Source organism: Salvelinus alpinus, chromosome 6 (assembly GCF_045679555.1).
Source record: "Salvelinus alpinus chromosome 6, SLU_Salpinus.1, whole genome shotgun sequence".
Taxonomy (NCBI): Eukaryota; Metazoa; Chordata; class Actinopteri; order Salmoniformes; family Salmonidae; genus Salvelinus; species Salvelinus alpinus.
Window position 1 is genome coordinate 60,865,996 of NC_092091.1, and position 15,674 is coordinate 60,881,669.

A 15,674-nucleotide genomic window follows, 5' to 3' on the forward strand; every position below is an offset into this window, starting at 1 on the left:
AATACCTCTCAATACCTCTCAATTGTCTCAAGGCTTTAAAATACTTCTTTAACCTGTCTCCAACTATTCATCTACACTGATTGAAATGGATTTAACAAGTGACATCAATAAGGGATCATAGATTTCACCTGGTCAGTCTGTCATGGAAAGAGCAGGTGTTCTTAATGTTTTGTACACTCAGTGTATATAAATCTAGACCTAGGCCTATAACTTAGTCTAAACTAAGGTTCACATTGCACCTGTTGATATTTCTACAGATGTGAGTGATGATTTACCTTGTAATAATCCTCTCTCTTCCCCGTTTGTGTTTTCCAGACACTAATATGAGGAAACCTTTATATGCCCCAGACCCTGGAGAACATCAGGGGCCTGTCGGTTGTTGTGTTTAGAGGACTATGCTCTCCTCGACACTGTAAGGCAAGCGCTCGTGCTAAACCAGCCAGAGCCAGAGCAGCCTCACAGCCAGCCTGAGCCTCAGCCTCCACCTATGCAACAGCGATGGAACTGATGCTCCCAGGTGCTGACATTGGGTCCCAGAAGGACTCCTTCCCCCTGAGCAGAAGGCATCACTACCTCCACGTCCGGAGAAAACTGAGGCCCATAAGGATTCTAGCTTTCGTCCTCAGCATCGTGACCCTCAGCACAGTCTTCTCATTGGGTGCCTTTCAGTGGACTACTTCTTCTACTGGGCTTGATGGAAATGGAGGTGATCTAATTTCCTCCTCCCCCGCTGCTATGTCCGGGGGAGACCTACTGCAGTCGGCCCCCCACAGAACTCTGCTCACCACCAAGCACCAGGGAGGCCACAACGTCTCTATGATGGAGGACATGCCCGTGGCCATGAAGTCTTCCATGGATGAGATGAACCCGGGGGACTACCCCACAGATCTCTTCAACCTGGAGGAGAGAAGGCAGGGGGCCGTCTGTCTGCACATGTTTGGGATGTTGTACATGTTCATCGCCTTAGCCATTGTGTGCGACGAGTTCTTTGTCCCGGCCCTGACTGTGATCACGGAGAAACTACAGATCTCGGACGACGTTGCCGGGGCAACCTTCATGGCGGCCGGGGGTTCTGCCCCGGAACTCTTCACCTCCGTCATCGGGGTGTTCATCTCCCACAGCAACGTGGGCATAGGAACCATTGTGGGTTCGGCCGTGTTCAACATCCTGTTTGTCATCGGGATGTGCGCGTTGTTCTCCAGGGAGGTTCTCCAGTTGACCTGGTGGCCCCTCTTTAGAGACGTCTCCTTCTACATCATTGGTCTGTTGATGCTCATCCTGTTCTTTTTGGATAACCAGATCTTTCTGTGGGAAAGTATCGCCTTGCTGATGTGCTACTTGAGTTATGTGACATTTATGAAGTTCAATGCAGATGTAGAGACCTTCATAAAGAGTAAATTGGGCCAGAATCAAGTGGAAGAGATGGAGGCCGCTCCTAAGGTGAGTTTTTCCGCCACATTTTCCTCCCCAGATGTATTCTTAACTCCCGTTCCTTTTGCTTTTGGCAGGAGGCTACTCGCGTGCAGCGTAAGGGAAGGGTATTTAAAAGTCATCCTGCGCGCCAGGTAGACGGACAGACGCCAAACCTCTGCCTGCCCAGGGATTAACATTGGGTTTAGCTGCATGTCACCTGTGCATGGCCACACAGAGATGGCCCTCCCTATTCGTGATGACTAAGTCAAACCACCAAGCAGGTTGCTCCATGGAGTCTTCCATCCACTCCCATATTAAATACCAGGCCTCTGAGCCCTTTGCAAAGCTGGCTCACCATACATACAGCACTCGTAGTATTCAGTCAACTAACGTTACACAATCTAGTTTTCCCTTAAATGTTTTAGACATATTACTGTACACAAGACACATTTACACAACCAATGTTTAGGAAATATTTATATGCCATTTAAGAAATAAATATGTAGACTTTTTATCTTCTTGATGATGGATACTGTAATTACACACCATTTATTAACTTTGTCATTAACTTTGACATTCATCGACCTACAGGAAATCGGTTACACGTTAACTGGTATACTGAATTCAGTGGTCTGTGGTTATCTGAGGGAGTTTTAAACATGGGAACCAACCAACTGTCAATATCTGTAACGGGCTGCAAATGGGGGAGGGTGGTTACTCTGACGAGGTCTCAATGTTTGGAGAATCCAATTTTTAGTATCAACATGGCTCCAGAGGGTAGTTTGGTGTGGCCACATTTCTTCAAAGGATAGACACGTTTGAGTGGATAGGCCCGACAATGTGCACTGCACAGTGTGTCCCCTTGAACCAACTTCTCAACAGCTGTATTCAATCAACATCTCTTCATGGCCAGAGTTGAGCTAAAAACAGTAGGCTAAAGTAGCTTGAGCATTCACCGTTTTCATGAAACTCCCGCATGTACTAAACATCATGACTTTATTATCAAGATCGGCTAGCTAGTAAAGCTGGCCTTAATGTCAAAAAACAACACCAACCCAACTTCAGATTTTAAGGAGGCGATACATACATTTCCGTGGGATCAAACATGTAGGGACAACCCCAAAAGACACAGCAAATAAATTGACGTGTACAGATAAAGATAGAATAAATACAAAAAAAACGGCATCATTATCATTCAAAACTCTACTGTTGTGACATATCTCCTACACGTGTCCAACATGCTGTGTTCTTGTCTTTGTCTTCAGTTGGAGTCTGATTCATTGCTCTCAGATGTTATATACTCAGAGTCACACTCTTACGGAGCACAGGTGAACCCTAGCTGGATGTTGGCTGTGATTGTTAGGGCTTACCTGTAGCTTTTGACTTGACTTGCATCCCAATTCCAGATCTTCAGGGGTTTATACTTTAACACTACTGTGCAATTTGGACTAGATTATAGGCCTGTATTTGGCATTGAGAAGAAAATAATATCCATACGTACTAATTATTATCATCGTCTCACCACATTGAGACACTAGATATTGTAAAGAAAAACCTAGCGATGAGGTTTGATATATGATTCCAGCAAGCAGTACTTTAAAAATACTTATTTCAATGAATTAATGATAAATAAATTACGAGCCACATTTTTTTCTTTATATAAGAACCAATGTTGTAGTGACAGCAACAATTAGGGGGTAGCGGCAAACTTGTCTCTTACATCTTCACATGACATACAGTATTTGATCAGTAGTTATTTGATGTGTGGTACGTTCATTTCACACCTCGGATCTTAACGTTGAGATGCAAGTGCCATTATTAAACCCAACTTGAAGAGGTGATTACTATTTCTATCATCAAGGGGATATAAAAACTCTGTTTGTATTCCGTCCTTCTGTGAAAACTGCCCTGTTCACAGGGAGTCTCTCATCCTTGTACTGGTCTGACTCCTTAGGGCTTTTTGTTAACCAGCCAGCACATGATGTACGACTTGCTTGCCCTCATATGTCTGTAGTTCTTAAGTAATCCCTCTGCAAATCCTCCAATCCATTTACCACAGGTAATTTTAGCCAGGTGCTACTGCTGGTGTGGAGAGCAAAACTCACTCAACACTTGGAAAAGTTAAAAACTTTTTTTTTTAACCAATTGTGTTTATTGTTTTGTCATTCAGAGTAGTCTGTGTTCTTAACCCAAGCTATATATATATATGCAGAGAGAGAGAGAGAGATGTATATATATGTAAGATGGTGGAAGTCAGGAAGTCAGGAAGAACTCACCATACTTGATTATTCTAAGACTCCAATCCTTCTTAAACCCTTATCTGATTACAATTTGTGACGACAGCAAATATAATGCGACTGACTCCTGGGCTGGGCCCAGTTTCCCAAAAGCATCTCAAGGCTAAGTTCATTGTTAGAACCCTCGTAGGAGCATCGTTAAAGCTCTGAGCTGTTTCCCAAAACCATCGTTAGTAAAGTTGCACTTGAAAACGCTCATTATTTACCAACTTCCTCCAGACCACTCGTACAACAGCTAAGTGTGTCGTTAGATGCGTATTTGCCATTCTCCGTTACTTTATACACAGAAGATCTACACTAAACATAGCATCAATATGTTTAGGCCTATCTGTATCTTCTGTGACCAGCCGCCGATAACTTCAGTTACAAATTTGCCAATGTTTTTGCAATTGTTACAAACAAGCAAGGGATAAAAATATTCTTAATTGAAAATCAAGATGACTGAATTCAAATAAGTACAGTAAAGACCTGTATATTTAAACCATATTGACATCAATTTAATGTTCAATCAACTGAGTTTTTTTGTGTGCTAATTCTAGGCTACTGTATGTAATTGCGTCAATATAGTTAATGTTGTGTAACAACATGTGCGCAATACCTAATTTATGATCTAGTGCATTGGTATAGGGTTAGCATTAGAATAATCTGCCTCAATTTTTGCAGCCATAAGTGATAATATCTATATAGGAGCTGAACCGTCGTCAGTATTGTGGAATAATTATACTGTTAAAGTAAGACTTGAAAGGCCAAAGCTGATCCGACAGCAGTGCTGCCTTTCTTTCGATCCTATCAGTATCGACATATGATCCAACAACACTGAACGTTTTGTGGTGTTTTGGGAAACGCATAAGATCTTCAGCTGTTATAGGAACGATGCATTGTTAAAACGCTCCTAAGCTTAATGCTGCATTTAACCAATTGGGAAGGTGGTATTTACCCCATATGACTGGAACATTTCAATTACATTCCCCTCCAACTCCTAATTAGTAGTGGGAAACTTGTCTATCATCCCTGAGCTCCAATTTATCCCACATGCTGACCTCTGACGTCGCCTAGTAAGGAAATTACCTCAATAACTGCATTTTCGGCAGTTAAATGTAACAACTAACATTATTTTTTTAACGCAATCTTTTAACATGGTTTTGGAACACGATAATTTGTTTACAAGAATGATAGCTGTACTTATAGTTTATGGTTGACGCAGCTTGTTGGCCATTAGCCAATCAGCCTTTCTTGACAAAGTTCAAAGCACGTAAATGCATGATGCGTCCAACTGTATTCATGACTTCACAACTGGTAATTACGTCCTTCCCACTTGTATAGGAACGCAGCATAAGTTCCATCGCTATCGGGAATCGAGCCCTGGGCATGATGTAACTAACCTGCTGCAGCTGACTGACTAAAGCTGACTGACTAAAGACACAGAAGCCTACAGTGACTCAAAGAACTAGCAATGAACAGAAGAGGATATTTTTCACATTATGTTTCTCTATATCCACTATATATACACACTGAACAAAAATGTAAAAGCAACATGTAAAGTGTTGTTCTCATGTTTCATGAGCTGAAATAAAAGATCCCCGAAATGTTCCATACGCACAAAAAGCTTATTTCTCAAAGATGTGCACACATTTGTTTACATCCCTGTTTGTGAGCATTTCTCAATTTGCCAAGATAACCCATTCACCTGATAGGTGGGGCATATCAAGAAGCTGATTAAACAGCCTGGTCATTTCACAGGTGCACCTTGTGCTTGGGACAATAAAAGGTCACTGTAAAATGTGTAGGTTTTTCACACAGCACAATGCCACAGACGTCTCAGGTTTTGAGGGAGCGTGTAATTGGCATGCTGACTGCAGGAATGTCCAACAGAGCTCTGCAGAAATGTAATGCTAATTTCTCTACCAAAAGCTGCATCCAATGTTGTTTTAGAGAATTTGGCCGTACGTCCAACTAGCCTCCACAACTGCAGACCACGTGTATGGCGCTGTGTGCGCGAGCGGTTTGCTGATGTCAATGTTGTGAACAGAGTGGGGTTATGGTATGGGCAGGCATAAGCTACGGACAATGAACACAATTGCATTTTATTGACGGAGATACCGCGACGAGACCCTGAGGCCCATTGTCGTGCCATTCTTCCGCCGCCATCCCCTCATGTTTGAGCATGATAATGCACAGCCCCATGTCACAAGGATCTGTAAGCTGAAAATGTCTCAGTTCTTCCATGGCCTGCATACTCACCAGACATGTCACCCATCGAGCATGTTCGGGATGCTCTGGATTGATGTGTATGACAGTGTGTTTCAAAGTTCACGCCAATATCCAGCAACTTCGCACAGCCATTGAAGAGAAATGGGACAACATTCTACAATCAACAGCCTGATCAATTCCATGTGAAGGAGATTTGTCACGCTGCATGAGGTAAATGGTCTGGTTTTCTGATCCACGCCCCTACTTAAAAAAAAAAGGTAACTGACAAACAGATGCATATCTGTATCCCCAATCATGTGAAATCCATAGATTAGGGCCTAATTTATTTATTTAAATTGACTGATTTCCTTATATGAACTGTAACTCAGTAAAATAGTTGAAATTGTTGCATGTTCCATTTATATTTTTCTTCAGTATAATACACTAGCATACAGTACTTAGAATGAAGCAATTAATTGGGAATGCATTCTAAATAGTATGCTAGTATGGACATTGGAACTCACATTTAAGAGCTTTTGACCAGCATGATCTGACTGCACTAGGAAGTGTTTGCCGGAGATTTTTTGCAAGAGACAAGACTGCATGCTTATTTTGCAGGGCAAAATCCTCACTGATGATTTAGATAGAAAGCAACTACCAGTGTTCACGTATTTCCATCAACATTTTCCTTTCAATCATGCCTCTCAATGACATGTAAATAATTGTGGACCATGCTTCCATAATCTTTAGTACAGGGCTCTCCGACCCTGTTCCTGGAGAGCTACAGTCCTGTAGGTTTTCACTTGAACCCTAATCAAGCGCACCTGATTCAAATAATTATCTGGTTGATGAGATGAATCAGGTTAGTTACAACTGGGGTTGGAGTGAAAACCTACAGGAGGGTAGCTCTCCAGGAACAGAGTTGGAGAGCCCTGCTTAAGTATAATGTTTACCTTCATTGTGAGGGTTCACTTCCTGTGCTAAACCCCAGGGCCACAACTGACCAATCAGCTACAGTGTGTTTCATTGGCTCAGAAATAGGGAAGACCATAAAAACAGCTGATGTCTGTATTGTCTATATTGCTTATGCTCCAGTCTTTGTTATTAATTGTAATTAAAAGTGTACTTGTATTGTGATTGGGTTAACTTCTTTCCCATGAAGAAAGGGTACCGATAACACACTTAACATGTTATTCTATATCCAAGATCTTCTATATCCAATGGACACTGGGGCCCTTAAGGGTTGTAACCCCACCCAAGTAACAACCAATATTCAACCAAATACAAAATAAGTGTAATAAAAGTGTGAGGGTCGAATCAAACGTCACGTTGTGACATGTGAAGGTTGTTATGAGAGTTCACATGAAGGGTTTGAAATTACTGTTCTAAATACGGTTATCTCTGTGGATTAATCCTCTCTAAGTCTGGGAGCTTGGCGGGTCAGATGGATACAATTGACTTCTGCCTCGCAAGGATACTTGCAGAAACTCCCGGCTTTGCAGAAAGCCCTGGCTGGCTGGCTGGCTGGCTGGCAGCCTTATGGAACTTACGGCTACAGTATACTGTGAATAATAGTTATTTTTGAAAGCTTCACGTGTTCCTTATGAAGATCTTAAAGATAATTTTGATTGGCAGTTTGAATTAATGACACTTTAATTAATCGCATTAAATAACAAGGCAGTTAACCCACTGTTCCCCCGGGCACCGAAGACATGGATGTTGATTAAGGCAGCCCCCCGGACCTCTCTGATTCAGAGGGGTTGGGTTAAATGCGGAAGACACATTTCAGTTGAATGCATTCAGTTGTACAACTAACTAGGTATCCCCCTTTCCCATTCCTTCCCTAGCATGCACTTTCCAATGGTGCAGTTACCCTCTGCAGTGCAAGTTTGATTGAATTCCAGACTTAGCTATTTCCTGTTATTGAGGCACTGAAAGAAGTAAAAAATATGCATTTCATATATATATATGTTGAATTTCTCTTCCAGATATTTGTTATAGTACAGCGTGTGTATGTATGTGTGTATGTATGTATGTCCAGTTTGTGTGTTTGCATGTATGTTCATGTATGGAGAGTTTGAAAACCCTGCAAATTCCCTCTCCAAGCCATTCCTCAGCATTTTGGTAATTATTGTTTAAGCTATGAGGACATGTCTAGTGTTTGAATATAGTACTTAAAGTAAAAAATAGTACTTAAAGTAAAAAAAATAAGTATGTTTCCATTGTTATTGCAGAGGTATAAAGAGAGTTAGGGAGCCCAAGCTACGTGATATAAAAACAATGGCAGTGAATGTAAAGATCCCTATTAATCAGTGAACTTGAAATAACTTCAATTACCCTGTTTGTGGAGCAAATGGTTCACCCATTAGTGCATTGTTTACTCAATCCCAGATTCTGTACCTAGAGACATCTATGCCTCTGTGATAATATAATTTTGGCAAGAGTTAATAACTATGAGTTTGACGAGGCTCTATTATAATCATATGAATCACAGTTCATCCTGTGCTTCTTTTTGGTATTTGTTCTTATATGTCGACTCATACATAATTCACCACAAAATGTTTGTCTAGATAGGCCTACAGAATTTGTCAAATCATTATTTGTTCTTTAATAAATCCCTTTCCTGCAGTCAAATGACCAAATCGCCCTCTAGTGGCCTCATGGGTGGACTGCTAACATTTTTCATAATTTCATAATTAATCAACATTGTAAAAATTTTAAATAAACTCTATGTCAAATGGTTTTGTTATATTTAAGTCTTCTGTGATGTATATCAAGTGTAATATTGGGATGCAAACTCAAAATGTAATACATTTAATCCCTATATGTGACAGGTACAGGTGTCTTTTTAAAGCCCATAACCATGTGTATGAGGTTTATACTTTTGTTTCAAAGTAGATTAGTTTAAGACTACCAAGAAACACTCTGTGTGAATCTGATTTAGCCTACTGCAGTACAGGGTTAATGCTATAAGCTGTAGCCTAGTATAAGGCCAATTACTTTTCAGCTGAACAAAGATGAATTTGCTAAATATTATTGCCATATTTGTATTGTGTCTACCCAATTTGTTGCTACCCTATTTGTGGCTACACCGAAAACCTTGAGTTTCTGCAAACTAAGCAATGTACTCTCCAAACCCACTCCCCTCCTGACCTAGGTGGGAGTTCTGTTAAGAATCAATTTTTACACTGTCAGTGTTTATGTCCTGTCACCGTCAAATCAAAAATAAAAGGCATTCATCACATACACAGTTTACAAAAGGTATGAAAGGTGCAGTGAAATGTTTGTGTGCTAGTTATGATAATGGCGCCCATTTCAGATCACATTACACGCAGCGGACCAACTGTTAAGCAAACTGGGCAGTGTGGTGAGAACGGGACAGGTTGGAAATGTGACTATGTGGCGGTGTTTTACCTGTGGTTTCAGACGGGATAAAAGTCACCACGTCTGTACATTTGACATTTTAGTCATTTAGCAGGCGCTCTTATCCAGAGCAACTTACAGGAGAAATTAGTTAATTGCCTTGCTCAAGGGCACATCGGCAGATTTTTCACCTAGTCGGCTCGGTGATACGAACCAGCGACCTTTCGGTTACTGGTCCATTGTTCTGCTAGACTACCTGCCTCCCACAGTAAGCCAGGCCACAATGCAAACCTCCGACAGCTCTCCGTCTTGCCAATCCATCCGTTCCTAACCCTAAGCTCCGGCAGCAGATGCTCTGCAGGTTATTAGGCTCAATGCCCAATAACCTGTAGGGCCATGTGAGCATTAGGCAACAGTCAACCGCCGGGAATCAAACACAGCACAAGGCCTTAGCCTGCCTTACTGGAAAGGCCTTAGTTTGGGCGCTCACATGGCTAACGCTCATCCGCTAACACTTTGAGAGACGGCTACTAGTGCCTGTGGATGGATCCTCCTAACTCCAACGGAAGCACTTAACTAGACTACATGACTCGGTTTACATTGATACAAAATGGTTGTGTAATTGTTGTCCCATTTTCTGGTAGACAAATAACAGGGCTGTTCAGGGTTTTCAACAATGCTAATTGAAGAAAATAATTGAAATTCTGTTTTTAAAAAAAAAAGTGGGTTATCATAATCTGTTTTAGAATTCAAACATACATTAGGCTAACACTACAGTATGGCTAACACTTGGTCGATGTCTGTGTAGTCAAATTGCTCCTGTAACTCAAGACTTTTAGCTCCTATAATTCTGCTAAGGTGTTGCACAGTTCTGTTGTCTTTGCACAGGGTTGTAATTTAAGTTATTCATTCATTTCAAATCATTGATTTTACAGTGCCTTCAGAAAGTATTCAAACCCCTTGACCTTTTTCCACATTTTGTTATGTCACAGCCTGAATTTAAAACGGATTAAATGTAGATGTTTTTGTCACTGGCCTACATGCTACACCATATTGTCAATGTTTTTCCATTTTTCTATCAATTAAAAAGCAAAAGTACTCAACCCCTTTGTTATGGCAAGTCTAAATAAGTTCAGGAGCAAAAATGTGCAAAATAAGTTGCATGGACTCAATAATAGTGTTTCACATGCTTTATGAATGTCTACATCTTTGTACCCCACACATACAATTATCTGTAAGGTCCTTCAGTCGAGCAGTGAATTTCAAACACAGATTCAACCACGGTCCTTGTGATATAGAATATATATATAATTTGAAAAAACCCAAAAGCAATCCTCTATAGAGGTTAACAGAACGGGCATGTTACGTTGTGCAACAGTGGAGTGCATGTCTGTACGCCACAAACCAAATGTTCCAATGTTCTCATACAATCATAGGATATTTTGCTTTGTGCATTCCCAACACGCCATGTCATCTTAGCCTGTTTTGCTATACATGTCCCATAGTATTCATCAATGTATCCTATTCAAATAAGTCTTCACAAATGGCTTTCCTATTTTAGACAGGGAAACCTACTGCTTGCTATGGTATCATACTGTACCTTACATTCCAAACAGAAAATCAGTATGCTTTCTCAATTGAATTTCTCTCTCAACCAGTTGTGTAGATGGGATTCTGTCTCCACAACTGTCCTGTATATGTCCTCTGAAGAACTGTTGGCTTTAGATTAAAGGAGCTGCATCTGTAGGTTTTAAAGGCTTTGTCTTCCCAGCTGCCTTACAACCTGTACATTCTCTATGGATCATTTTGAAACTGGCTGGCCTATTGACAGTTTCATATCCTGATAAAAGCAGCCATCATGATAAATTATTTAATTAATTAGGCTACATCGTCTTGTCAATAACTAGCATTTCTTTGCAGATTATATGTTCTGTTTATGTGCGATTTTGTGTGACTTCATATATTAATTTCTTTCTCTTTACTTCTTTCCTTTGAAGGCAAGCACGGGTGAGGAGGAAAACAAGTTGACGGTATGTTTATGTTCTGTTGTTGCATCTTAATATGCATTTGTACGTGTACTGTCATATTGACAGTACTGAATATCCAGTGCTCTTAAGCAAGCACACAAAGCATGTTGCCATAGAACGCAATGCTGCATGAAAACAATGAAATATCAAGGTCTACAAATGTGTCAGTTAGTTTGCACCAGAGCCATGTGTTTAGAGTGTTGGGCCAATGGCGTTTCTTCATTAAGACACATTTACATGACACTTCAACATTCAACATGGCAGCCATGTTAGCTCCCCACTAACATTACTTGAGCAATATTAAACAAATATTATGAAACTGAATGTCTAGAAGGAGCATTATGATGCATTTACATGACACTTCAACATTCTATGGCAGCCATGTTGGCTCCCCGTTAACATGGGCAATATTTAAACAGTGCTATGTAACTGAATGTCTAGAATTAGATCAAAAGTTGACCTAACTCTCTAAATATATCAACTCTCTATATATACGCCGCTGGTTTGCGCTACAAGACCCTCATTATTGACACTCACGCACTTGACACGTCACACTGTGCATTCACTGTGCGTACCGCTGTGTTCAACTGCATCATTGTTACGCCACTGTGTACCAAAGACACAGATTCAATGTGAGTTCAGGGTTGGGGTCAAACCAGTAAAGTAAAATCGAAACTCAATTCATACATTGAATCTCAGTTCACTTGACTGAATTGAAAGCCAAATTGACTCCACACCTAAAGCTATAGTTTAGAGTTATGCATTGAAGCTATAGATTAAAGCTATGTATTAAAGATATAGATTATTTAGTGTTGAAGCTTTAGATGATCTAGTATTGAAGCTATAGATGATTTAATATTGAAGCTATAGATGATCTAGTATTGAAGCTATAGATGATCTAGTATTGAAGCTATAGATGATCTAGTATTGAAGCTATAGATGATCTAGTATTGAAGCTATAGATGATCTAGTTTTGAAGCTATAGATGATCTAGTATTGAAGCTATAGATGATCTAGTATTGAAGCTATAGATGATCTAGTATTGAAGCTATAGATGATCATCTGGTATAGAGATGTTAAAGCAGCCTATGCCCTTGGTCTCTACTGCAGGCCAAGCCCCGTCTCCAGAGAGGAGGATCATCAGCCTCCCTCCACAACACCCTGATGAGGAATAGCATCTTCCAGCTCATGATCCACACACTGGACCCCCTCAGTGAGGGTGAGGGACTGGGGGGTAAAACAACGTTTTTTTTGACACACCTTCAATATAGACACACTTCCAATATCTATATTTGATGTATTTGTTTTAATATGTTTCTGTATTAGACATGTTTTCATAATTTCTCATTAATGGAAACAAAATAAAATATGTGTAATGTTTTATGTTTCCATTAGCGGGGAATCCGTAGCTAGGTTCATATCGTTGGGGTTCATCACTGACTCTCTGTAGCAATGATTGTGTTTCAGGGCGATTCAAAGAGAAGGCATCCATTCTTCACAAGATGGCCAAACAGAAATGTCAAGGTGGTGGGGACGGGGAAAAACCCAACGGTGTCGCAGGTGAGCTTTACATTTTAAATGTACGTAAATGTTAAATATGTTAAAATACTTTATACGTGTTATATACTATATTATAATCTGGGTGGTTCCAGCCCTGAATGCTGATTGGCTGAAAGCCGTGGTATATGAGATCGTATACCACAGGTATGACAAAACATATATTTTTACTGTTCTAACTACATTTGTAACCAGTTTATAATATCAATAAGGCACCTCTGGTGTTTGTGGTATATTTGCTTAAGAACAGCCCTTAGCCGTGGTATATTGGCCATATACCACACCGCCTTATTGCTTAAATATACTGTATATACATGATATATATTGCATTACATCCTCCAGTGCCTCTCACTGTCTCTCCTTCAAGTCTAACTCCTGGCCTTTCTCTCTATTTCTGTCTCTCTACGCAGACAAAAGCATCCCCAACAGTTCCAACGTGACAGTGGAAGTCACTTCGCCTGCGAATGGCGACATAGGACCGGTAGGCTTTGTCTACTAAATACCTCCAAAATCAGTGATGATGTTTAAGAGAGTAACTGACACACACTGGATAAAGGAGTTCTGTTTCAATCAAATATGTTTTATAGCCTTGGTATTCCTGTCAATGTTTCTCTCTAACCCCCTACCCCTCTCTGTTTGGTAGGCTGAGGAGGAGGAGGAGGAAGATGAGGACGCTCCTCTGAGTTTGGAGTGGCCGGAGACGAACCGCAAACGAATAACGTATCTCCTTATCCTCCCCATCGTCTTCCCTTTGTGGCTCTCTCTGCCGGATGTCAGGAGAGAGGTAAGTGGAGCTGCTATACTCCTCAGACTACATTAACATTTGCGGTGTAGCTATGATTGATTGATTGATTGGTAGGTAGGTTGTTTGGTTGATTGATTTGTGAAAATCTATGACGCTGACGCTTCAAAAGGACATTGAAAGTTTTCATGAAACCTTTTTTTTTTTTTTCAGACTTCCGCGAAGTTCTTCCCCATAACCTTCATTGGTTCAATCTGTTGGATTGCTGCCTTCTCCTACCTCATGGTGTGGTGGGCTCATCAGGTAAGCCCCTCCCTGACACCTGTCACTCTCATTCTGAGCCAATCAAAACATAGGGTTTGTTTTTATCGTTTCGACTCCTGATACAGGACAGGGTTGCGTTCAGGAGGGCCCAAAGTAAAACGTTGTGGAACGTTGCAGGTAGAAATGCCATGAATAGAGCCGGCTTGATTCTTTACTCTAGAATTGAGATGACAGTTATATGGGCCAAAAATGTGTCAATCATTACATCACCTCACCTATGGTCTTTTGATTATGGTGGAAGCATATCAGTCTGTGTGTGACCACGACACATAATCCTAACAGCTAAGCAACTACTTCCAGTTGTACCTACTAGCTCCCCCGTCAGATCAACGTTAACCTCGACTATAGAACAAGAGCCAACCAATCCAAATAAGATCCAGTCATTCGATTGAGTTTCAACCGTGTCTATTGCCAGACGTCATAACGCCAAATCGGATTCTTCGTCTTTGTTTGAACAATGTAGTTAACCCATTTTTACTCTCAGGTTGGAGAGACCTTCTGGATTACAGAGGAGATCATGGGATTGACCATATTAGCAGCTGGTACCTCAATCCCTGATCTAATCACCAGTGTCATTGTAGCACGGAAAGGCCTTGGTGACATGGCTGTGTCCAGCTCTGTAGGCTCCAACATATTTGACATCACCGTGGGGTAAGTCGGTCTAAAAGCACATTTAAAATGCTCCAACTCCTGTTTGCATGAATGAGTCATCTTTTGATGTTTTCTCGGGCAAGCGCTATCGCTCCACATTTGCAATGTTACAGTAGTTTTGCACAGATCTATGCTCTTTTGAATGATGAAAATGTCAACCTAGAAAGTCAAAGGATCAACTGTAACTATGTTTTCACTTTACCACCGTATAGTCTACTCTAGACGGTAACGGTACATGTGATTTCTATGTTTCTCCGTCTACCCTTCCAGCCTGCCGTTCCCTTGGCTCATCTACGGCCTAATCAATGACTTCAAGGCGGTGCAGGTGAGCAGCAACGGCCTGTTCTGCGCCATCGTGCTCCTCTTCCTCATGTTGCTCTTCGTCATCATCTCCATCGCCTCCTGCAAGTGGAGGATGAGCAAGTCGCTGGGAGGCCTCATGTTTTTACTATACATCTTCTTCCTGGTAACCAGCGTCATGCTGGAAGACAAGATCATAGTGTGTCCCATCTCCGTCTGAAGGCCCCTCTTCAACCCCAAACCCCCTGGAAACACAAACACACACATACAGCACACACAATCATATAATCCTCCGGTTGTCAATGGGGGCTTCCGTTGTGAGGAGCAGTAGAAAACGAGCCTGGCGTGATTGATTGATTTCAAATGTCCGAGCACAACCTGCAGATTATAATTTGCGAACTTTGAGCAGGGCAGACGGACCTATCGATTCACGATCGATTCACGATGCTACTGCCCAACGGGGTGGGTTTCTCTCCACGTCACATGACCACATCCGAGAGCTTCCGTTGGTTTAAATCCGTCGTTGGCTGACAAACAGGCGATTTTAATCACACCTATGATGGAGAGTAGGGGACCATGTCTGGTTACTCCAATCCAGAGGACTATGTGATATGATTAGAGAATATATTTGAATTAGTCAGGTATCAACTGTCAATCGGGCTCAAAAACGTTGACGGGCTGTATGAAGTGGAGCTCTGGAAAAGGTCCGGCATTGTCGTAAGCAGAAAGTGGAACCTGCCAGAGAAGTGTCTGAAGATTGCACGGCTGAAGCGGAAGTGTTTTTCTTGATTTTTGTAAATTAGTTTTCAG

The 15,674-nt window shown here is 41.2% G+C and overlaps 1 protein-coding gene across 1 annotated transcript; it reads left to right on the plus strand.

The window, feature by feature from the left end:
- Nucleotides 1-344: 344 nt before the first annotated feature.
- Nucleotides 345-15,291, plus strand: LOC139579078 (sodium/potassium/calcium exchanger 2-like). Its single transcript, XM_071407315.1, has 9 exons — nt 345-1,473; nt 11,276-11,293; nt 12,401-12,509; nt 12,758-12,850; nt 13,258-13,337; nt 13,497-13,631; nt 13,803-13,892; nt 14,398-14,564; nt 14,835-15,291. The coding sequence occupies exons 1-9, from the start codon at nt 499-501 to the stop codon at nt 15,082-15,084; spliced, it is 1,917 nt and encodes a 638-aa protein (XP_071263416.1). The 5' UTR covers nt 345-498; the 3' UTR covers nt 15,085-15,291.
- Nucleotides 15,292-15,674: the final 383 nt, after the last annotated feature.

What these genes read in the sequence shown, in the direction of transcription:
- LOC139579078 (XM_071407315.1), top strand. Translation starts at nt 499, where the DNA reads ATGGAACTGATGCTCCCAGGTGCTGACATTGGGTCCCAGAAGGACTCC. An exon ending in AAAACCCAACGGTGTCGCAG is followed by an intron (nt 12,851 to 13,257) that starts GTGAGCTTTACA and finishes CTCTCTACGCAG; the next exon opens with ACAAAAGCATCCCCAACAGT. An exon ending in ACATAGGACCGGTAGGCTTT is followed by an intron (nt 13,338 to 13,496) that starts GTCTACTAAATA and finishes TGGTAGGCTGAG; the next exon opens with GAGGAGGAGGAGGAAGATGA.